At 54.4% G+C, this 14,184-nt stretch overlaps 6 protein-coding genes across 6 annotated transcripts; 3 read left to right on the forward strand and 3 right to left on the reverse strand.

Moving 5' to 3' along the window:
* Window positions 1-569: 569 nt before the first annotated feature.
* On the reverse strand, window positions 570-1,086 carry F5Z01DRAFT_676046 (uncharacterized protein; the record flags this gene model as incomplete). The annotated part of the gene is made up of 4 exons (XM_046265207.1): window positions 570-871; window positions 928-953; window positions 1,010-1,023; window positions 1,078-1,086. The coding sequence occupies 4 exons, from the start codon at window positions 1,084-1,086 to the stop codon at window positions 570-572; spliced, it is 351 nt and encodes a 116-aa protein (XP_046116079.1).
* Window positions 1,087-1,710: 624 nt separating this feature from the next.
* On the forward strand, window positions 1,711-5,651 carry F5Z01DRAFT_233873 (Endonuclease/exonuclease/phosphatase). Its single transcript, XM_046258338.1, has 2 exons — window positions 1,711-1,973; window positions 2,024-5,651. Exons 1-2 carry the CDS (start codon window positions 1,932-1,934, stop codon window positions 5,456-5,458), a joined length of 3,477 nt encoding a protein of 1,158 aa, XP_046116080.1. The 5' UTR covers window positions 1,711-1,931; the 3' UTR covers window positions 5,459-5,651.
* Window positions 5,652-5,891: 240 nt separating this feature from the next.
* F5Z01DRAFT_660982 (uncharacterized protein) lies at window positions 5,892-8,703 on the forward strand. The gene is made up of 8 exons (XM_046263862.1): window positions 5,892-6,145; window positions 6,226-6,249; window positions 6,301-6,416; window positions 6,474-6,919; window positions 6,969-7,258; window positions 7,304-7,750; window positions 7,798-8,586; window positions 8,637-8,703. The coding sequence occupies exons 1-7, from the start codon at window positions 6,125-6,127 to the stop codon at window positions 8,266-8,268; spliced, it is 1,815 nt and encodes a 604-aa protein (XP_046116081.1). The 5' UTR covers window positions 5,892-6,124; the 3' UTR covers window positions 8,269-8,586; window positions 8,637-8,703.
* Window positions 8,704-8,751: 48 nt separating this feature from the next.
* Window positions 8,752-10,223, forward strand: F5Z01DRAFT_233950 (CRAL-TRIO domain-containing protein). The gene is made up of 2 exons (XM_046258339.1): window positions 8,752-9,655; window positions 9,708-10,223. The coding sequence occupies exons 1-2, from the start codon at window positions 9,001-9,003 to the stop codon at window positions 10,130-10,132; spliced, it is 1,080 nt and encodes a 359-aa protein (XP_046116082.1). The 5' UTR covers window positions 8,752-9,000; the 3' UTR covers window positions 10,133-10,223.
* F5Z01DRAFT_233972 (oxidoreductase) lies at window positions 10,036-11,813 on the reverse strand. Its single transcript, XM_046258340.1, has one exon. The coding sequence runs from the start codon at window positions 11,632-11,634 to the stop codon at window positions 10,315-10,317; it is 1,320 nt and encodes a 439-aa protein (XP_046116083.1). The 5' UTR covers window positions 11,635-11,813; the 3' UTR covers window positions 10,036-10,314.
* Window positions 11,814-12,489: 676 nt separating this feature from the next.
* On the reverse strand, window positions 12,490-13,418 carry F5Z01DRAFT_660987 (uncharacterized protein). Its single transcript, XM_046263863.1, has one exon. It carries the CDS (start codon window positions 13,390-13,392, stop codon window positions 12,673-12,675), a length of 720 nt encoding a protein of 239 aa, XP_046116084.1. The 5' UTR covers window positions 13,393-13,418; the 3' UTR covers window positions 12,490-12,672.
* Between the last annotated feature and the right edge of the window lie 766 nt (window positions 13,419-14,184).

Raw genomic sequence — 14,184 nt, forward strand, 5'->3', positions numbered from 1 at the left:
CGTAGGATTTGCACCAAAGCTAGCTGGATTTAAACGACATGCAGACTTAGCGCCTTTAGCGTCAACGCATAACTTTTGAACTCGTCCTCCGTATGACTGAACGCTTTACTCACATTTTTACTTGATACCGTACCAGGGGAGAGCGGGAGGGAGCTCTGAAATATTGACTTATGGATTGCATGTACATGAGAGACGCCCATTGACGCAACGACAGAGCTTCGGCCGGAGGCCCGGATCACCGTTTACTACTTCTCGCAAGATGCCGGAGTTATTGAGATATCGAGTATAGATAAATAGTCAATCCATCCAAACGTCCAAAGGCTGGCGGGAGCCTTAGCTAAGTTAACAAGCGCGAGAGAGGTAGACAGATTCGCCATCAACTGGCATTGACCGGCACCTTCTGCGGCACTCGCCGGCTTGGGAAGGCTGTCAGAAATGCAATTATTCCATACAGCCAACATTGATACCTGTCAATATGCTCATGCATCTTTGCCCATCTCCCAAATACTGACATAATGTTGTACAATCGTCGTCGCAGCTAGGGTCATGCCTCGAGATCGAGGCGGCAATCACGAAAACCGGTCTCCTTTCGGACTTCTGTACACCCTGTCTGTCTCGTGTTTCCCCTTCTCGCTCACCCGTTGCTGTTCTGTCGTGGGCTCATGTCTCGTCGGGGCCGGATCGTTGCTGGCCTCCTGGCTTGGCGACCATCCATTGTAGTTCGCTGCTGCCCCCCGATTGCCCGCCGACCCGGCGCCTTCGCTGTGTTCCAAATCCCGGATCGCATCCTGCTTTCTGCGATAGGCCTCAAGCTTGGCTTGGCGGTCTGCGTTGATCTCTTTCTTCGCAAAGATGTAGGCTCCGACGCCAGCTGTCGGGCACGTTAGCTACCGTCGTATGCACTCCCGCGAGTGAGTTATGTCGTACCAACGCAGAGAGAGCCCCATCCGAGCCTAAGTAGCTAGGTTAGCGAAATTTCGTGACGGGAGCTTTGAGGGTTGAGCTGTACCAGAAAGATTTGATCTAAGTCGTACGATTAGCATGCACCCTCCCAATTGAGCTTGGCAAGAGACGTACTGTATTCATGATGTCGGCAAACGAAAAGGTCGTAGAATAACGATTATGGCGTCTCGAGAAACTGAGTTGGTTAAATTGGTCGGTAGCCGCAGTTCTTCGAACGGAGGAGATGCTGACTTTGTAGGAGATGGGATGGGAATCATGCGATTCCGGCGGTGGAAGAAATTCGGTTGGCGTCGCATATCGTCATGGTCCAGACTCCAGTAACTGCGACGGCAGGGTTGTGCGGCGCCGGGTTGATAAGGCAAGCACGTACCGTGCACCCGCATGCCAACATTGCATTACTGTACATTGCTGATTGCGGCAAGCTACTTAGCTATTGTGCATTTTCAAAGCAATCTTGGGCGTCTCCTCAACAACTACTGTGATCTATCATGTTAGTAGACCTGCTAGGTAAGCTCTGGTCTGTAGTGGTGCGTAAGCCAAGGAACTTGGTAAAATGCCCAGTAGGTGTCGGGCTCTAAATCCTCAGGGGACTGGGCGCGCTGATCACTACTAGTGGCGTCTTTTTCGCACTGTAAAACAAGCGGTTGTGCGTGAAAGACCCACAGTGTAAACAAGTAACACCCGATATCTGACTGTGCTTAGCGTCGACCAGTTGCAACAACCCTCCACACCAAGCTTCCGAGGCCTCGTGTAACACCTCGCTCCGCCACGGTCCTAGAGGCAGTACGTGCAGCACGTTTCACTCTTCCAGGACACCCTCGATCGCGAATGCGCCGTACGGATAGACGACCTCGTCTTGATGCTTAGATGAACAACTGGACTCTTGACGTCGTTGTCATGGGGACGATTGCCCTGAACCCCGCCGTCCTCGCAAACACCAACAGTACGCTGTTGTCGTCCACCTGATCATGGAGTCAAGCGAGGGCGATGGCCCTGATGCCTCGTCTTTGGTACGTCAATACATGTAGTTATGCTGCTCTTCAAGCTGATTGAATCTCAGGGGCCAGTCTCGTCGTTGCGCGCTCGCTTCGAGAGCGCTAACAGGCCTGACGAAGCTGCGCCGGCGTCGCAAGCTCTGGCCCAGCCCTCAAGGGCCCCTTCAAGGCCAATATCGCCCGCTCCGAAACCCGCGAAACTCAAAAACTTCAAGCCCGCCCATGATGTCCCCGTTTCAGCACCGACGACACCTACAGTACCCTCGAGGCCGAAGCCAAAGCTGGGGATAGCATCTTCCACGCGACAACAAGTGGACGCAGCCGCGACAGCACCCCATGAGTCGAATCTTTCGAAAGACCCGACGTACAACCCCAAACCTCCTGCAGTCACTATACAACCTCCACAATCGCCTCCCAAAGGCCGTGTCTGGAGCCACCGTCCCGAGGAGACCCCAACATTCCTCAACCCAGATGCAGTCACTGGAACAATCACCCCTGGTGGTTCGCCCCAACACTCCGTGTCACCGAGGCGGCCTACGACACCGACATCTGCTGTACCGGCGCCTCGTTCACCTCGAGGTTCACGTCCACCTTCGCCACCACCTCCTAGACGATCTGGGGAGATCAAACGCGAGCCGAAGCAAGCGCCCCCACCCCCAGCACCTCGGCGTGAGAAGGCATCGGGATCGGACACACATAGCAATGGAGTCGGATTTGGTCTCTTCACGCCGAAGAAGGAGAAGATATCGACAGAAACGTCTCCATTCAACAGCCCGCCTGGTAGTCCAGAGGCCGATGGTCCGGAATCTCCTCCGCAACTCCCAACTCGTCCCCGGCCCCAGGCGATACCCGATCCTCCACTGAGACCACGATCAGCCATGGGGAAGTCCTTTGAGCCACCCCCAGTGCACCATGCTGTGCAGAAAAAGAGGGATCGGGCGTCAGAAACCAATGGCACGGGTGGACAAGCTCAATACGGCCAGTGGGCTAGTGGTGACCTCCGGCCTGGGTCGCTCCCCAAGCACCATGGCTATGAGCCACCGCAAAGACCTGTTTCAATGCAAATACCGAGTGCGCCTCCAAGACCCCCACGCGCCTCACCTCCTGAGCCAGAACCAGTCGTCAGGTCTGCGCCTGGGAAACGAGTTTCATCCAACCCCTCACCGCAACAGCTCCATGTACCACCGACACGCACGCATGGTAGATCCATGACCGTGGACAGTAGACCGACCGATCGACTGGCGATCGAGGCACACCCAGCCCCAAATACGGCTGTAACTGCTCCAAAAGCAGCAAATCAAAATGCACCGATGGCGGCCCCGAAGAATGAGAACCTAGTTCCGGTGGTGGAATACCCGGATTGCTCCAGCACCAACAGGAGACCACCTTTTGGCAAGAAGACTGCTAGTGAAATCCAGACTCGATACGAACCGCGGGTATTCGACGTATGTGGTGAGCTTGTGTGCACCAGCGGGCAGTTGACCCGTCTGTGGAGTGTCGTCGATGGGGATTTGCGGATGAGCCTGGCACACACTGAGGGTGTGAAGGCCACATCAGTTGCCTTCAAGCCGTCTTTATATCCCCAGAGTGAAGCAAGCGATATCTGGGTTGGGACCAACACTGGCGAGGTTCTGGAAGTCGACCTGGCAACACATACAATTGTGCCGAGCAAGGGCAGCATTCATCAACGGCGCGAGGTCACACGTATCTACCGACATCACAACGAGATGTGGACCCTCGATGAACTAGGGACATTGCACGTTTGGGGGCCAAAGGAAGATGGTCTGCCTGACGTGACAGGCAACCCGAGTCAGTCCTACAAGATGCCCAAGGAACACACTTTCTCCATGGTCGTTGGAAGTAAGTTATGGCATGCGACTGGGAAGGAGATACGGGTCTTTGCACCGACACTGGACGGCCACACGCAGTTCCAGGTGCTGATGCGGCCCATGATTGCCGAAGGCGCAGGAGACGTTACCTCAGGCACGCTTGTGAAGACGCAGCCTGGCAAAGTCTTCTTTGGACACGCCGATGGGAAAGTCAGCATTTTCTCCACCAAGGATTACTCCTGTATCGGCATACTCAGCGTCAGCACCTGGAAGATGAATGCACTGGCCGGCGTTGGCCATCGCATATGGATTGGGTACAACACAGGGAAAATCTGTGTCTACGATATTAGTGAAACACCTTGGACCATCTTAAAGGAGTGGCAGGCCCACTTGGGACCTGTCATCAGCATGAAGTGCGACCCGGCAGGTGCTTACCGACTCGACCGCTTGCAAGTCGCGTCACTCGGCGCGGACAACAAGCTCAAATTCTGGGACGGGATGCTCGAGGACGACTGGATTGAGGACGAGATGAAGTCAAAGGACACTGAGTACTGCGATTTCGATGAGCTGAGGGCCCTTGTGTTCACGTGGAATGCTGGCGCCTCGACGCCCTCGAGTCTACGATACTCTGCTAATGATGGCGTCTTCTTTCCAGAGCTCCTACAGTCCAGCAAATCCCCCGATATACTCATCTTCGGCTTCCAAGAGCTGGTCGACCTCGAAGACAAAGCAGCCACGGCAAAACGCTTCTTGAAAGTCAAGAAGAAAGAGGGGACCGACCAGGAAACCATGAGCCACCAATATCGCGACTGGAAGAACTATCTTGTCAAGACTCTAGACGACTATATGCCCGCCGACGACCTGTATCAAGTCCTACACACAGCACCCCTGGTTGGGCTGTTCCTCTGTGTTTTCGTGAAAGCATCGCTCAGGGGCAGAATACGAAATGTGCATGGTGCTGAGGTGAAGCGAGGGATGGGCGGTCTCCATGGGAACAAGGGTGCCGTTGCTGTGCGATTCCAAATAGACGACAGTTCGCTGTGCTTTGTCAACTGTCATCTTGCAGCAGGGCAAACGCAAACCAACGCGCGCAACAGCGATGTTGCTGAAATCCTCGAATCTGGACTGTTCCCGACGGAGAAAGACTCAGACGTACGCATCGACACTTATGCTGGGGGCGGTGACGGCAGTCTGGTGGTCGACCACGAATTATGCGTTCTCAACGGCGACCTCAACTATCGCATCCACAACATGTCGCGGGACACCGTTGTTATGGCGGTCAAACAGAACAATCTGGGCAAATTGCTTGAGCGCGACCAGCTCCTGGTGGCGCGTCGTCGCAACCCTACCTTCAAACTACGGGCCTTTGAAGAGCTACCAATCACATTCGCGCCCACGTACAAGTACGACGTCGGCACTGATCGTTACGACACGAGCGAAAAGCGTCGGAGCCCGGCATGGTGCGACCGTCTCCTGTTCCGCGGTCGGGGCAGGGTACAGCAGCTCGACTACCGCCGACACGAAGTCTACGTGAGTGACCATCGCCCCGTCACTGGCGACTTTAGGTTTTGGGTAAAGAAGGTTCGACGCAAGGACAGGGCTGTCGTCTGGCAGCAAAGCCAGCAGAGCTTTGAAACTGTCCGTCAAAAAGCAATTGCTGATGAAAAGTAAGTCTGCATCTCTGATACACTCTTGGCCAGCGTAACTAATCGCCATAGACTTCATTACCTGATGTTGGTCTGTGGGTACGACGAAACGACGAGCAAGCGCCTGATTAGAGAGCAGGGGGAAAGCTAAAGCTGAAATCATGAAGAGAGGACATTCATGTCTGGCTACTTATACCATACAGCGAGGCAAGGTATAGCATGCATTATACAGAGACATCTCCCATGGGGTTTTTGGGTGGTAATCACGGCCGCGCATAGCTAGTAAGGCGCTTGAAGGTTATAGACGCATGAAAAGAAATGCACCCTTGTCATGTACACCAAATGGCACAGAGTTTCTAAACACTTCACTGCTTGGAGAGTGGTTGGCTTGCCAGCTTCGGCCGTAGAGACATGAGAGTCCAGGCTGAAGGGGAGCCCGGAAATTATAAGCACCGAATATCCGATACACCGAAACCCCGAGCCAACAAGGCGGCAGACGTGACGCGTTTCTGGCATTTGCCACAACACGGTCCGGAAAACGTCACCGGTTCATTTGTCCGACGACCTCAAGCCGCAACAGCCACCAACCAAAGAAAAGGCTCGGACTTTGGTCAATCGTTTTCGCTCCCCGCGCCTTGTCTCCTACCCTAGATTTCAAGCCTGCGCAGACCTGTCTGTGGTGTGGCTTTCGATGAGTCTCAATCGTTTGTCCGTAAGTCCGACCTGGCCCAACACGTGCGTTGCTACATAAGCAGGGTACCTGAAGCTGACTGCGACTCCATGTCTCTCTAGTGTGTAAGGTGCAAAGACAGAAAGGTAACAACAGACACTTTTTCCATCGCTAACTCATTGCTGACTGCCATTCAGGTGCGCTGTAACCGGATAGAGCCACAATGTGATCGTTGCAAGGCCCAAGATGTCGAGTGTACGTACCCTGTCCGACAAAAGCGGAGGGTGAACCGGTCAGCAGGAGACCAAGAAAGGTGAGCCAGGTCGAAGGCTCAGTACCATGTCGCTTGCTGAATGGGGATTATCACCAGTCTTGCGAATGGCGCCCTCTCCACGATCCTCGAACGTCTGCAACGCGTTGAGCAGCAATGCGTTGCTCTTCCAGCGGACAGCCAGCAGGGTTCGCCAGCTGAAGCCGTACCGGATGTTCCTAGTCACAGGCCATTGGCGGAGCAGCCTGCTACGACGGTGAGCCGGCCCTCGGCACTTCCAGCAAGCGTTGCATTGCACAGCCAGTCAGCCAAGAGCTCGCCTGCTTTGTCGACCACGCCTTATGGCCCAACGCCCCGTTCCCCCTGGCGACCACAGACAACGGCAGCAGCAACTCCTGCGATAAGCAGCAATTCGGTGCATGCAACGGCCATCCTCAAAGATGCCATGGAACAGGTGGAGAGGCATCGTCTGCAGACATACTCAGCCTCCATGATAACTAGCGAGATCGACATCCCGCCAGATTTAGCCAGAACCTGGATCCGGCGTAAGACCAGTGAATCGCATGCACAACTAGCTCGCGCTGACTCTTAAAGGATACTTTGCACAAAAGCCGACAGATATGTTTCTTAGTCTGATCGACAGGAAACTTGTCGAGATGATTCCAGAGATGCTCAACTTCCCACATGTGCACATTGACTCTTGCGTACTGGTTATATACTACAGCGTCTTGTTCCATGGTTGCTCTATATTTGCGGGCACGGAGACTGCTCACGCCAACAAGCACTGGGCGAAACTGACATATGTCGCTTGTCTGCGCGCCATGCCCATCTGGCAACGCGAGTCGACTGGATCGATGACTGACATGATTGCATCGATAACATTGGTAAGTCAGACAGGCCCAAACTTGCTGTCCCGCTAACATGTTCAGGGCCGGGTTTGTGTCGAATGGTTCGACTACGAGCTTGCTTGGAACATGTTCAAGCAAGCTGGTGAGTATGCCACGAAACTAGGGATCCACAACCTGGACAGCAATGGGGCCGTGATGAGGGGAATTCAAAATCCCGACAATGCGGATGATGATCGGAAAGCTTTCTGGGACCTGTTGCAAGTCGACTTGTTCTTCCGACTCATGTTCAACAAACCTCCTTCTATCTCTGGCAACCCATGGAACGTGAACCTGCCCTGGCTCAACGAAACGATCCCGAACCAAGGCGCTGAGAGGGCCACGATATTCCTCGCCTCCTCGCGTGTCACCCTGCTACTGATGCAGTTCTTCGCCATGCTCGAAGAAGCGGCGGGGAATCCGTCGTTGATGATGCGCAGGACCGAGGCCATGTGTCTCGAGATCAGGGCCCTGCATGACGAGTGGGATCTGGTACTTGCACGCATCCAGCTTCATAGAACGTCGCTAACAAGCATTAGGGGAGATTGGCCAGGGAATCCGGCCGCAACATTACAGACACAATGGCCGTCGCAGACATTGCCCTCAACTTTTTCACATGCATCATTTTCATGCTCCGGAAAATGGCCACGCTCGATACTAGCTCTCCGCAGCCGATTTTGACCGACGCCGATGTGCCCGACTCACCAATCGCGCTCGACGCTGCGCGCAACATTGTCGACATTGTCGGTTGGCTCCTGGCCAAGTACCCAAACTCTTCCACTCTTGCTGTGACGTTTGGAGTGTACCGCGCTTACATCTCCTTCGCGTACCTGGTCAGCCATATCCTGAGAACAGGAAATGTAGGGCCATATGAAGCAGACATGGGGTCTCTGAACAGAGTCAGCCAATGTGTCTCTGACATTGCAGCCTGCGAAAGGGATTTCATACCGCTAGCTACGGCTTTGCAAGGACTCAATGAGGAGCTCAGGAAGAAGACGGGGGATCGATGACAGGACGCGTTCTTGCGCAACCCTGTATCACTGCAGGCGTTTGAGAGGCTTTCATAGTCAACCCGATGCGGGATATGATGGCCATTGTATACATATTACTAAGCATCAATTGCACGCTCACGCGTGCGTCAGTAATGGTAGCATCTCGAGAGCATCTCGAGAGTGGACCATGCCCATAAATCATGTCCTACATCTCTGCCCTGAAGTAGGCCGCGAGGGACCCTATATTTGCCATTTTAAGACTGCAAAGGGCCCAGAATCAATCACTGCAGTTTAGTAACAGTGCCAGTACTCCGTACACAATCGAAATAAATACAAGTAAGTTATAATAGTGAATCAGTACCAGAAGATTCGTAGTTGATCTTCAGGAATCAGGTGCCTGTCGTCGTGATCGCGCTAGCCCTAACCAGACTAGCGTCACATGAGCGACCTGACAGGGGAAATTGCGGTTCCGAGACCCCTAAAGAAAAGGCAGGACCGACTGGAAGGCGATGAGATGCTGCAGCTAGGGACCGGTCAATCTTTTGAAGTTCCAAATTCTTCTCAATCGTCCCTACTGTCCACCATTTCTCGATTTACTGGCATCTTGGCATACAAGGTCTTCTGTCGGGCCCAGCAGTCTCAAGTTTCGGTAACGGTAGCCGGTCGCTGACGTCCTCCTGGGCGTTCACCGACTTATCTCACCTGCCTTCCTGTAGCAGCACCGTCACCAGTTCAACTGCCGCAGTCAACATGGCCACGCTTCAAGTCATTCCTACAAAGCCCCAGAAGACGCCTTTGGGCGCTCCTCTACCGGAGGTCAAGCCTGCTCCTCGGCCCAAGCTCGACGCGGAGCAGGAGGCCAAGTTCAAGTCGCTCCTCGAGAAGGCGCGCGCCTTCACCGAGATCACCTGCCCCAAGGAGACCTCCAAGTCCGGTCCCATCCGCGAGAATGAACGCATGTGGCTCACAAAGGAATGCCTCCTGCGCTACCTTCGCGCCACGCGTTGGTCTGTCGACGATGCCGCCAAACGGCTCCTGGCCACCATTGCCTGGCGTCGCGAGTATGGACTGGAGGAGTTCACTCCCGACTACATCTCTCCCGAGCAGGAGACAGGCAAGCAGATGATTGTCGGTTTCGACAAGCAGGGCCGCCCGTGCCAGTACCTGAACCCTTGGCGGCAAAACACGGATGCTTCGCCCAGGCAGATCCACCACCTGTTCTACATGGTGGAGCGGGTGACGGATATGATGCCTCCCGGCGTGGAAGCGCTGAGCCTGCTCATCAACTTCAAGACCACCAAGCAGAGATCAAACACCAGTGTGCCTGTGTCGACGGCGAGGGAGGTGCTGCACATTCTCCAGAATCACTACCCTGAACGTCTGGGCAAGGCCCTCATCATCAACGGTACGCTAAGCTGAGCTTCTCGAGGAGAGAACATGTTCACTGACTAGAGTAGTGCCCTGGGTCGTCTGGGGCTTCTTCAAGATCATCACACCGTTCATTGACCCCATCACCCGCGAGAAGCTAAAGTTCAACGAGGACATGAAGGCCTACGTCCCTGCGGAGCAGCTCTGGAGCGAGGATTGGGCCGGGAACATGGACTTTGAGTACGACCATGAGACGTACTGGCCTGCGCTCAACGAGATGTGCAAGCAGCGCCGCGAGGAAAAGCAGAGACGCTGGGAGGCTGGCGGCAAAATCATCGGTGAGAGCGAGGACTACCTGGCTGGCGGCACCAAGGTCAGCGCCGAAGGCGTTGAGTACTCCACCGAGGCCGGCAAGGAAGACCAGAAGCAGGTTGAGGATGTCGACGCCGTCGGCGAAAAGCTGGCTGCGGCAAACTTGCAAGATCCTGAGGCCAAGGTCGAGGCTGCTTCTTAATCCGATCTGAATAGATGCTCATAGATTTTTTAGAACTTGGAAAGGTTTGACGGCCTTGGGATTCGGTAACGTCATCTCCTAGGTTTTCATCTCCAGCTGGCCCAAGAGCGACTCGAGCGACCCAACACACGGCATGATGAGTTTGATTTATGGAACTTTACGCATTACGACTCGAACCCCTATCAAGAGCTCCAAACACTAACAACTGAGTCTGCCGCAGCATCGGCTCCCGCTTTCCTCAATGCCACTCGAATCAGATTCAAAGCAGAGTTGCCCAAGAACACCGGGACCTTGAGTCTTTGCGCCTCATCCACCGCCGCACCCAGATCCCGGGCAAAGTCCGCCAGCTGGAGTGCATCACCGCCCCGAGCCTCGCCTCTCAGTGCCTTCATGATATTGGGGCCGACCTTGGACAGCATCGCGGAGCCTCCGGCCGCATTGATGCATAGCTCAAAGACTTGCTCCAGGTCCAGCCCGACGTGGTGAGCAAACGACAGTGTTTCAGCCGCGGCACAGAGATGGATGCCCTTGAGGAGGCTCGTCACCAACGCCAGCTTCTCGTCGTCCGTGGTCGACGCAGCCTTGACAGGCCCGAGTTTTCCCTTGCCCTCGGTGTACAAGCGAATGAGGCTGGCGTCATCGTCGGTTCCATATCCCTTGCCCAGACCCAAGAAGTACATCTGCTCCGCTGTGCTGGTCATTGGCGTGGGGAATTCCGCCCTACGCGCCTCGACCGTGATGATACTCGTGTCCTTGATGATGATGTTGACTGCGCTGGCCAGGGGACCGTGGTCTGCGTCCAGGATGCGCGGCATTCGGTTCTCCAGCATCCAGCTCCATCCGTCCGACTTGATCAGCGCCTCTGCCGTCTTGGAGAGGTCAAGATCCAGCTGGTGCGCGAGACCCATGGCTTCACTCGCCGAGGCGATCTGGTTCGCTGCCAGGACCTGGTGGCACATTTTCATATTGCTGCCGGCTCCGATGCCACCAGCCACAATGTACAGTTTCGCGGGATCGGACATGACCTGGAGAAGCTCCTGGCCCCTTGCGATGGCAGCATCCGAGGCACCTGCCATGATGGATAGTGTGCCGTTCCCGGCGCGTATGGCACCTCCCGATACTGGGCAGTCGATCAGGTGCACATCCGGCCTACCCGCTGCGTGAATGGCCTTTTCCAACTCTTGCACATAGCTGCATGGCACCGTGGAGCACAAAAGGACCACTGCACCCTTGGGAAGAGCTGGCACGGCGGGCTTCTCGCCGTCAAGGAGCACCTCCTGGGCTTGTTGCGCGGTTGCGACCATGCAGATACAGACGTTCTTTCCGGATGCCGCCTCGGCGGGTGTTGATGCTGTGCTGCCGCCCTCTTTGGTAAAGCGCTCGAGTGTTGGTGCCCAGACGTCGAAGCCCGTGACTGCGTACCCTTCCTTGATTAGGTTGGTGGCCATGCCGAAGCCCATGGCACCGAGACCGATGAACGACAAAGGCTCTTTGCTCGCCATTTTTGCTGGTGTCTCTGGATATTGGTCGAATCTGTTTATACTGCCTTCCTGTTGCTCAATCGCTTAAGTCAAAAGGAATGAATGAAGGCGAGACGTGGGGTCATAGTATGAGGGGAAGAAGTGAGGTGGATGATCGGCAGTAGAGATGGTACGTTGTTAGTTATATGAACAGTTCAGACGTAAGTGTACTGCTCCATACGTAGTTCCAGTCTTTATTTACCCGTTGCTAGAAATCCCCCCCCCCCATCGTTCCACAATGCCCCATTGCGACGCCACCTTTTCTTCATTCGTGGGGGAGAGGAGAGAACGCCGCACTAGAGTGCGGTGTTGATGCCGAAGGTGAGGTTACCCCGAATGTGATTTGCGCGGCTCGCTGGAGTCGCCCTGTTAGCGCTGGCCCCCTTACTTGTTGCCTTTCGTCAAGAGCACTTGTTTCTGCGATTTGACTCGTCTGGCAATTGTACAGTTTTCAATCGGCAATACGTCCAGCAAACGGGTCTCGAAGCCGGTATTTGGGTCTGTACTTGATGGGCACATCTTCTTCTTAGCTCTGCGCCGCTCTCACTCCCGGCTAAATGCACTTGGATGCACGGCGGAGTCTCCCCGACCCCTGTCAGTGTCTCCGTGTCTACTAACTTACCTGTAGTTACGCAAGCTTCATGTTATTCTGGAAATGTTATTCTGGAAACCGTCATTAGCAATTCGACGATCATACTCACACAGCCGGCTGGAGGTACGCTCATGAGCGCAAGTGCGTCTGTACCCAATGCTTCACATAGCGCGGCCAAGCAATCTTCAAGTTTGATCAATCATACATTCGTGCTCACATCTCATATAAGATACTGATACTAATAACATGCGGCAGTATCTGATCTCGTTGTTTTGCGCGCTTCTCCTTTATCAACAAGCGCATGTTGACCGCAATCTGTTCCAAGCCAAAGATGTCCCATTTCACTCCGCTTCTTGTTGTTGTCCAGCCAGCATGTTTGCGTCTCGGAGGTGCCTCTGGCACCCCATTAGATACCTTCATGGATATAATCACACTTCGCGCAACCATTCGTAAGCATAGGTCCATCTTCCAAGAAACTGCATTGCGTAGCCAAGTCGACAGAAGTCTGCTTCATCCTCATGCTCTGTAATCTCAAAGAGTGACATGTTGAAGAATCCGCTGTGGCCATCTTGAGCGAGCAACTTCTTGCACTTCACAGAAAACCCCATGGTGTACACATCGTCCTCTTCAACGTGGTAAAAACACGGCAGGAGATTCTCGTCCATCGACACGAGCATTTGTGGGTCGACATGTTGTATTGTGAATTCTTGCGATCCTTGGAGGCGAGCTGCATCCCACATCACGTAACCTTGCAGTCGCAAAGCCAGCTGCCTGAAACGATACGCCTGGAGCAGATACTCAGGGGTCAGCGGTAGTGCCAACCACGTCAACCGCATAGCTGTGCGAGGGCCGTCATCGGTGTCAGAATCTGCTGGTTTACAATTGCGCCAGGTATCGATCACATTCGTAGGACTCCGAAGCCATGTATGTAAGTGAGCAGAGCTCAGAGCCTCTTTGAATCGATTGTCTTGGGGAAAGTAGCGGAGGGCAAGATTATGAAGCTCGCAGAAGCTCTCAATCAGGTGGGATTTCAGCAGCAACGCAGACCCGCAGTCAGACAGAGGCCCAGGCTTGCGGCTTTGTTGAATCAACACATGAAGGTCCCGAGGGCCCAGGCGGAGGGCACCATGACTTTCGCGCCGCTCCATACTGCGCACGTATGCTTCAATATATGTGCAGATGGAATCTTCATTCATCTTTCCGGCGAGTCCTAGCAACGTTACTCTGGTCGTTCTTCATGGCTCCGAGCAGACCTACCGGGGGCTGCTTGCTGCAGCAAGCAAGCAATCACGCAGGACATCTGTTCCACTTCCACTGCTGACAGCCTGTCGAGGAAAATCTTGTCGAGCGCGTCCATGTCCATCAACCATGTCTTTGACATTTGAGAATATCTGATGCTGGATTTCGCCCGAAAATTGGGCAAGAGCATTCTCTTTGCCCACTCCTCTCGGATCCGCTGCGCTTCAAAGTAGGTAGAGAGGTGATAGTAGGTTTTCAGGAACCTCTTGTGCTCACTTGTAGTGGCACCAGGCAGCGCCGGGTTCCAGGGAGCAGGCACTCTCTTGCGTTCAAGGAGGTGCTTCACAGTGATTGACGCACATAGGCCATACAGTGTACTGTTCTTTGCTATTGAGCGGACGTGGGCGAATGTCCAACATTCCTTGGGGGCATCTGGATACGCGACAGCCCGGAGCCTGAGTTCGTCCAACGCCTCGCCAAGTTTCGTCCCAGGGTATATGCCTTGAGTTGCCACGGTCCTCTTCAGGATCTGAACGTTGCTCAGCACCTTTGCCCGCGATAGAAGTTGCCTATCGTTGAAGAAGGCCGGAAGCACCATTGATTTTAAAATTTGCGTCTTCTCAGCGGCAAACACTTCGTACCAGTGCCTTCAAGAGAGTGCCAGGCTCATGACGTCTGTCAGGCAGTGCTCAAAGTCGCCA

This window comes from Emericellopsis atlantica (genome assembly GCF_019669845.1).
Source record: "Emericellopsis atlantica unplaced genomic scaffold F5Z01scaffold_22, whole genome shotgun sequence".
NCBI classification, from domain to species: Eukaryota; Fungi; Ascomycota; class Sordariomycetes; order Hypocreales; family Bionectriaceae; genus Emericellopsis; species Emericellopsis atlantica.

Excerpts from the sequence above, each read along its gene's own strand:
- F5Z01DRAFT_233972 (XM_046258340.1), bottom strand. The coding sequence starts at position 11,634 with ATGGCGAGCAAAGAGCCTTTGTCGTTCATCGGTCTCGGTGCCATGGGC.
- F5Z01DRAFT_233873 (XM_046258338.1), top strand. The coding sequence starts at position 1,932 with ATGGAGTCAAGCGAGGGCGATGGCCCTGATGCCTCGTCTTTG. Across the intron at positions 1,974-2,023 it reads GCCCTGATGCCTCGTCTTTG|GGGCCAGTCTCGTCGTTGCG; the intron begins GTACGTCAATAC and ends ATTGAATCTCAG.
- F5Z01DRAFT_233950 (XM_046258339.1), top strand. The coding sequence starts at position 9,001 with ATGGCCACGCTTCAAGTCATTCCTACAAAGCCCCAGAAGACGCCTTTG. Across the intron at positions 9,656-9,707 it reads CAAGGCCCTCATCATCAACG|TGCCCTGGGTCGTCTGGGGC; the intron begins GTACGCTAAGCT and ends TGACTAGAGTAG.
- F5Z01DRAFT_660987 (XM_046263863.1), bottom strand. The coding sequence starts at position 13,392 with ATGGAGCGGCGCGAAAGTCATGGTGCCCTCCGCCTGGGCCCTCGGGAC.
- F5Z01DRAFT_660982 (XM_046263862.1), top strand. The coding sequence starts at position 6,125 with ATGAGTCTCAATCGTTTGTCC. Across the intron at positions 6,920-6,968 it reads AGCCAGAACCTGGATCCGGC|GATACTTTGCACAAAAGCCG; the intron begins GTAAGACCAGTG and ends TGACTCTTAAAG. Across the intron at positions 7,259-7,303 it reads TGATTGCATCGATAACATTG|GGCCGGGTTTGTGTCGAATG; the intron begins GTAAGTCAGACA and ends TAACATGTTCAG.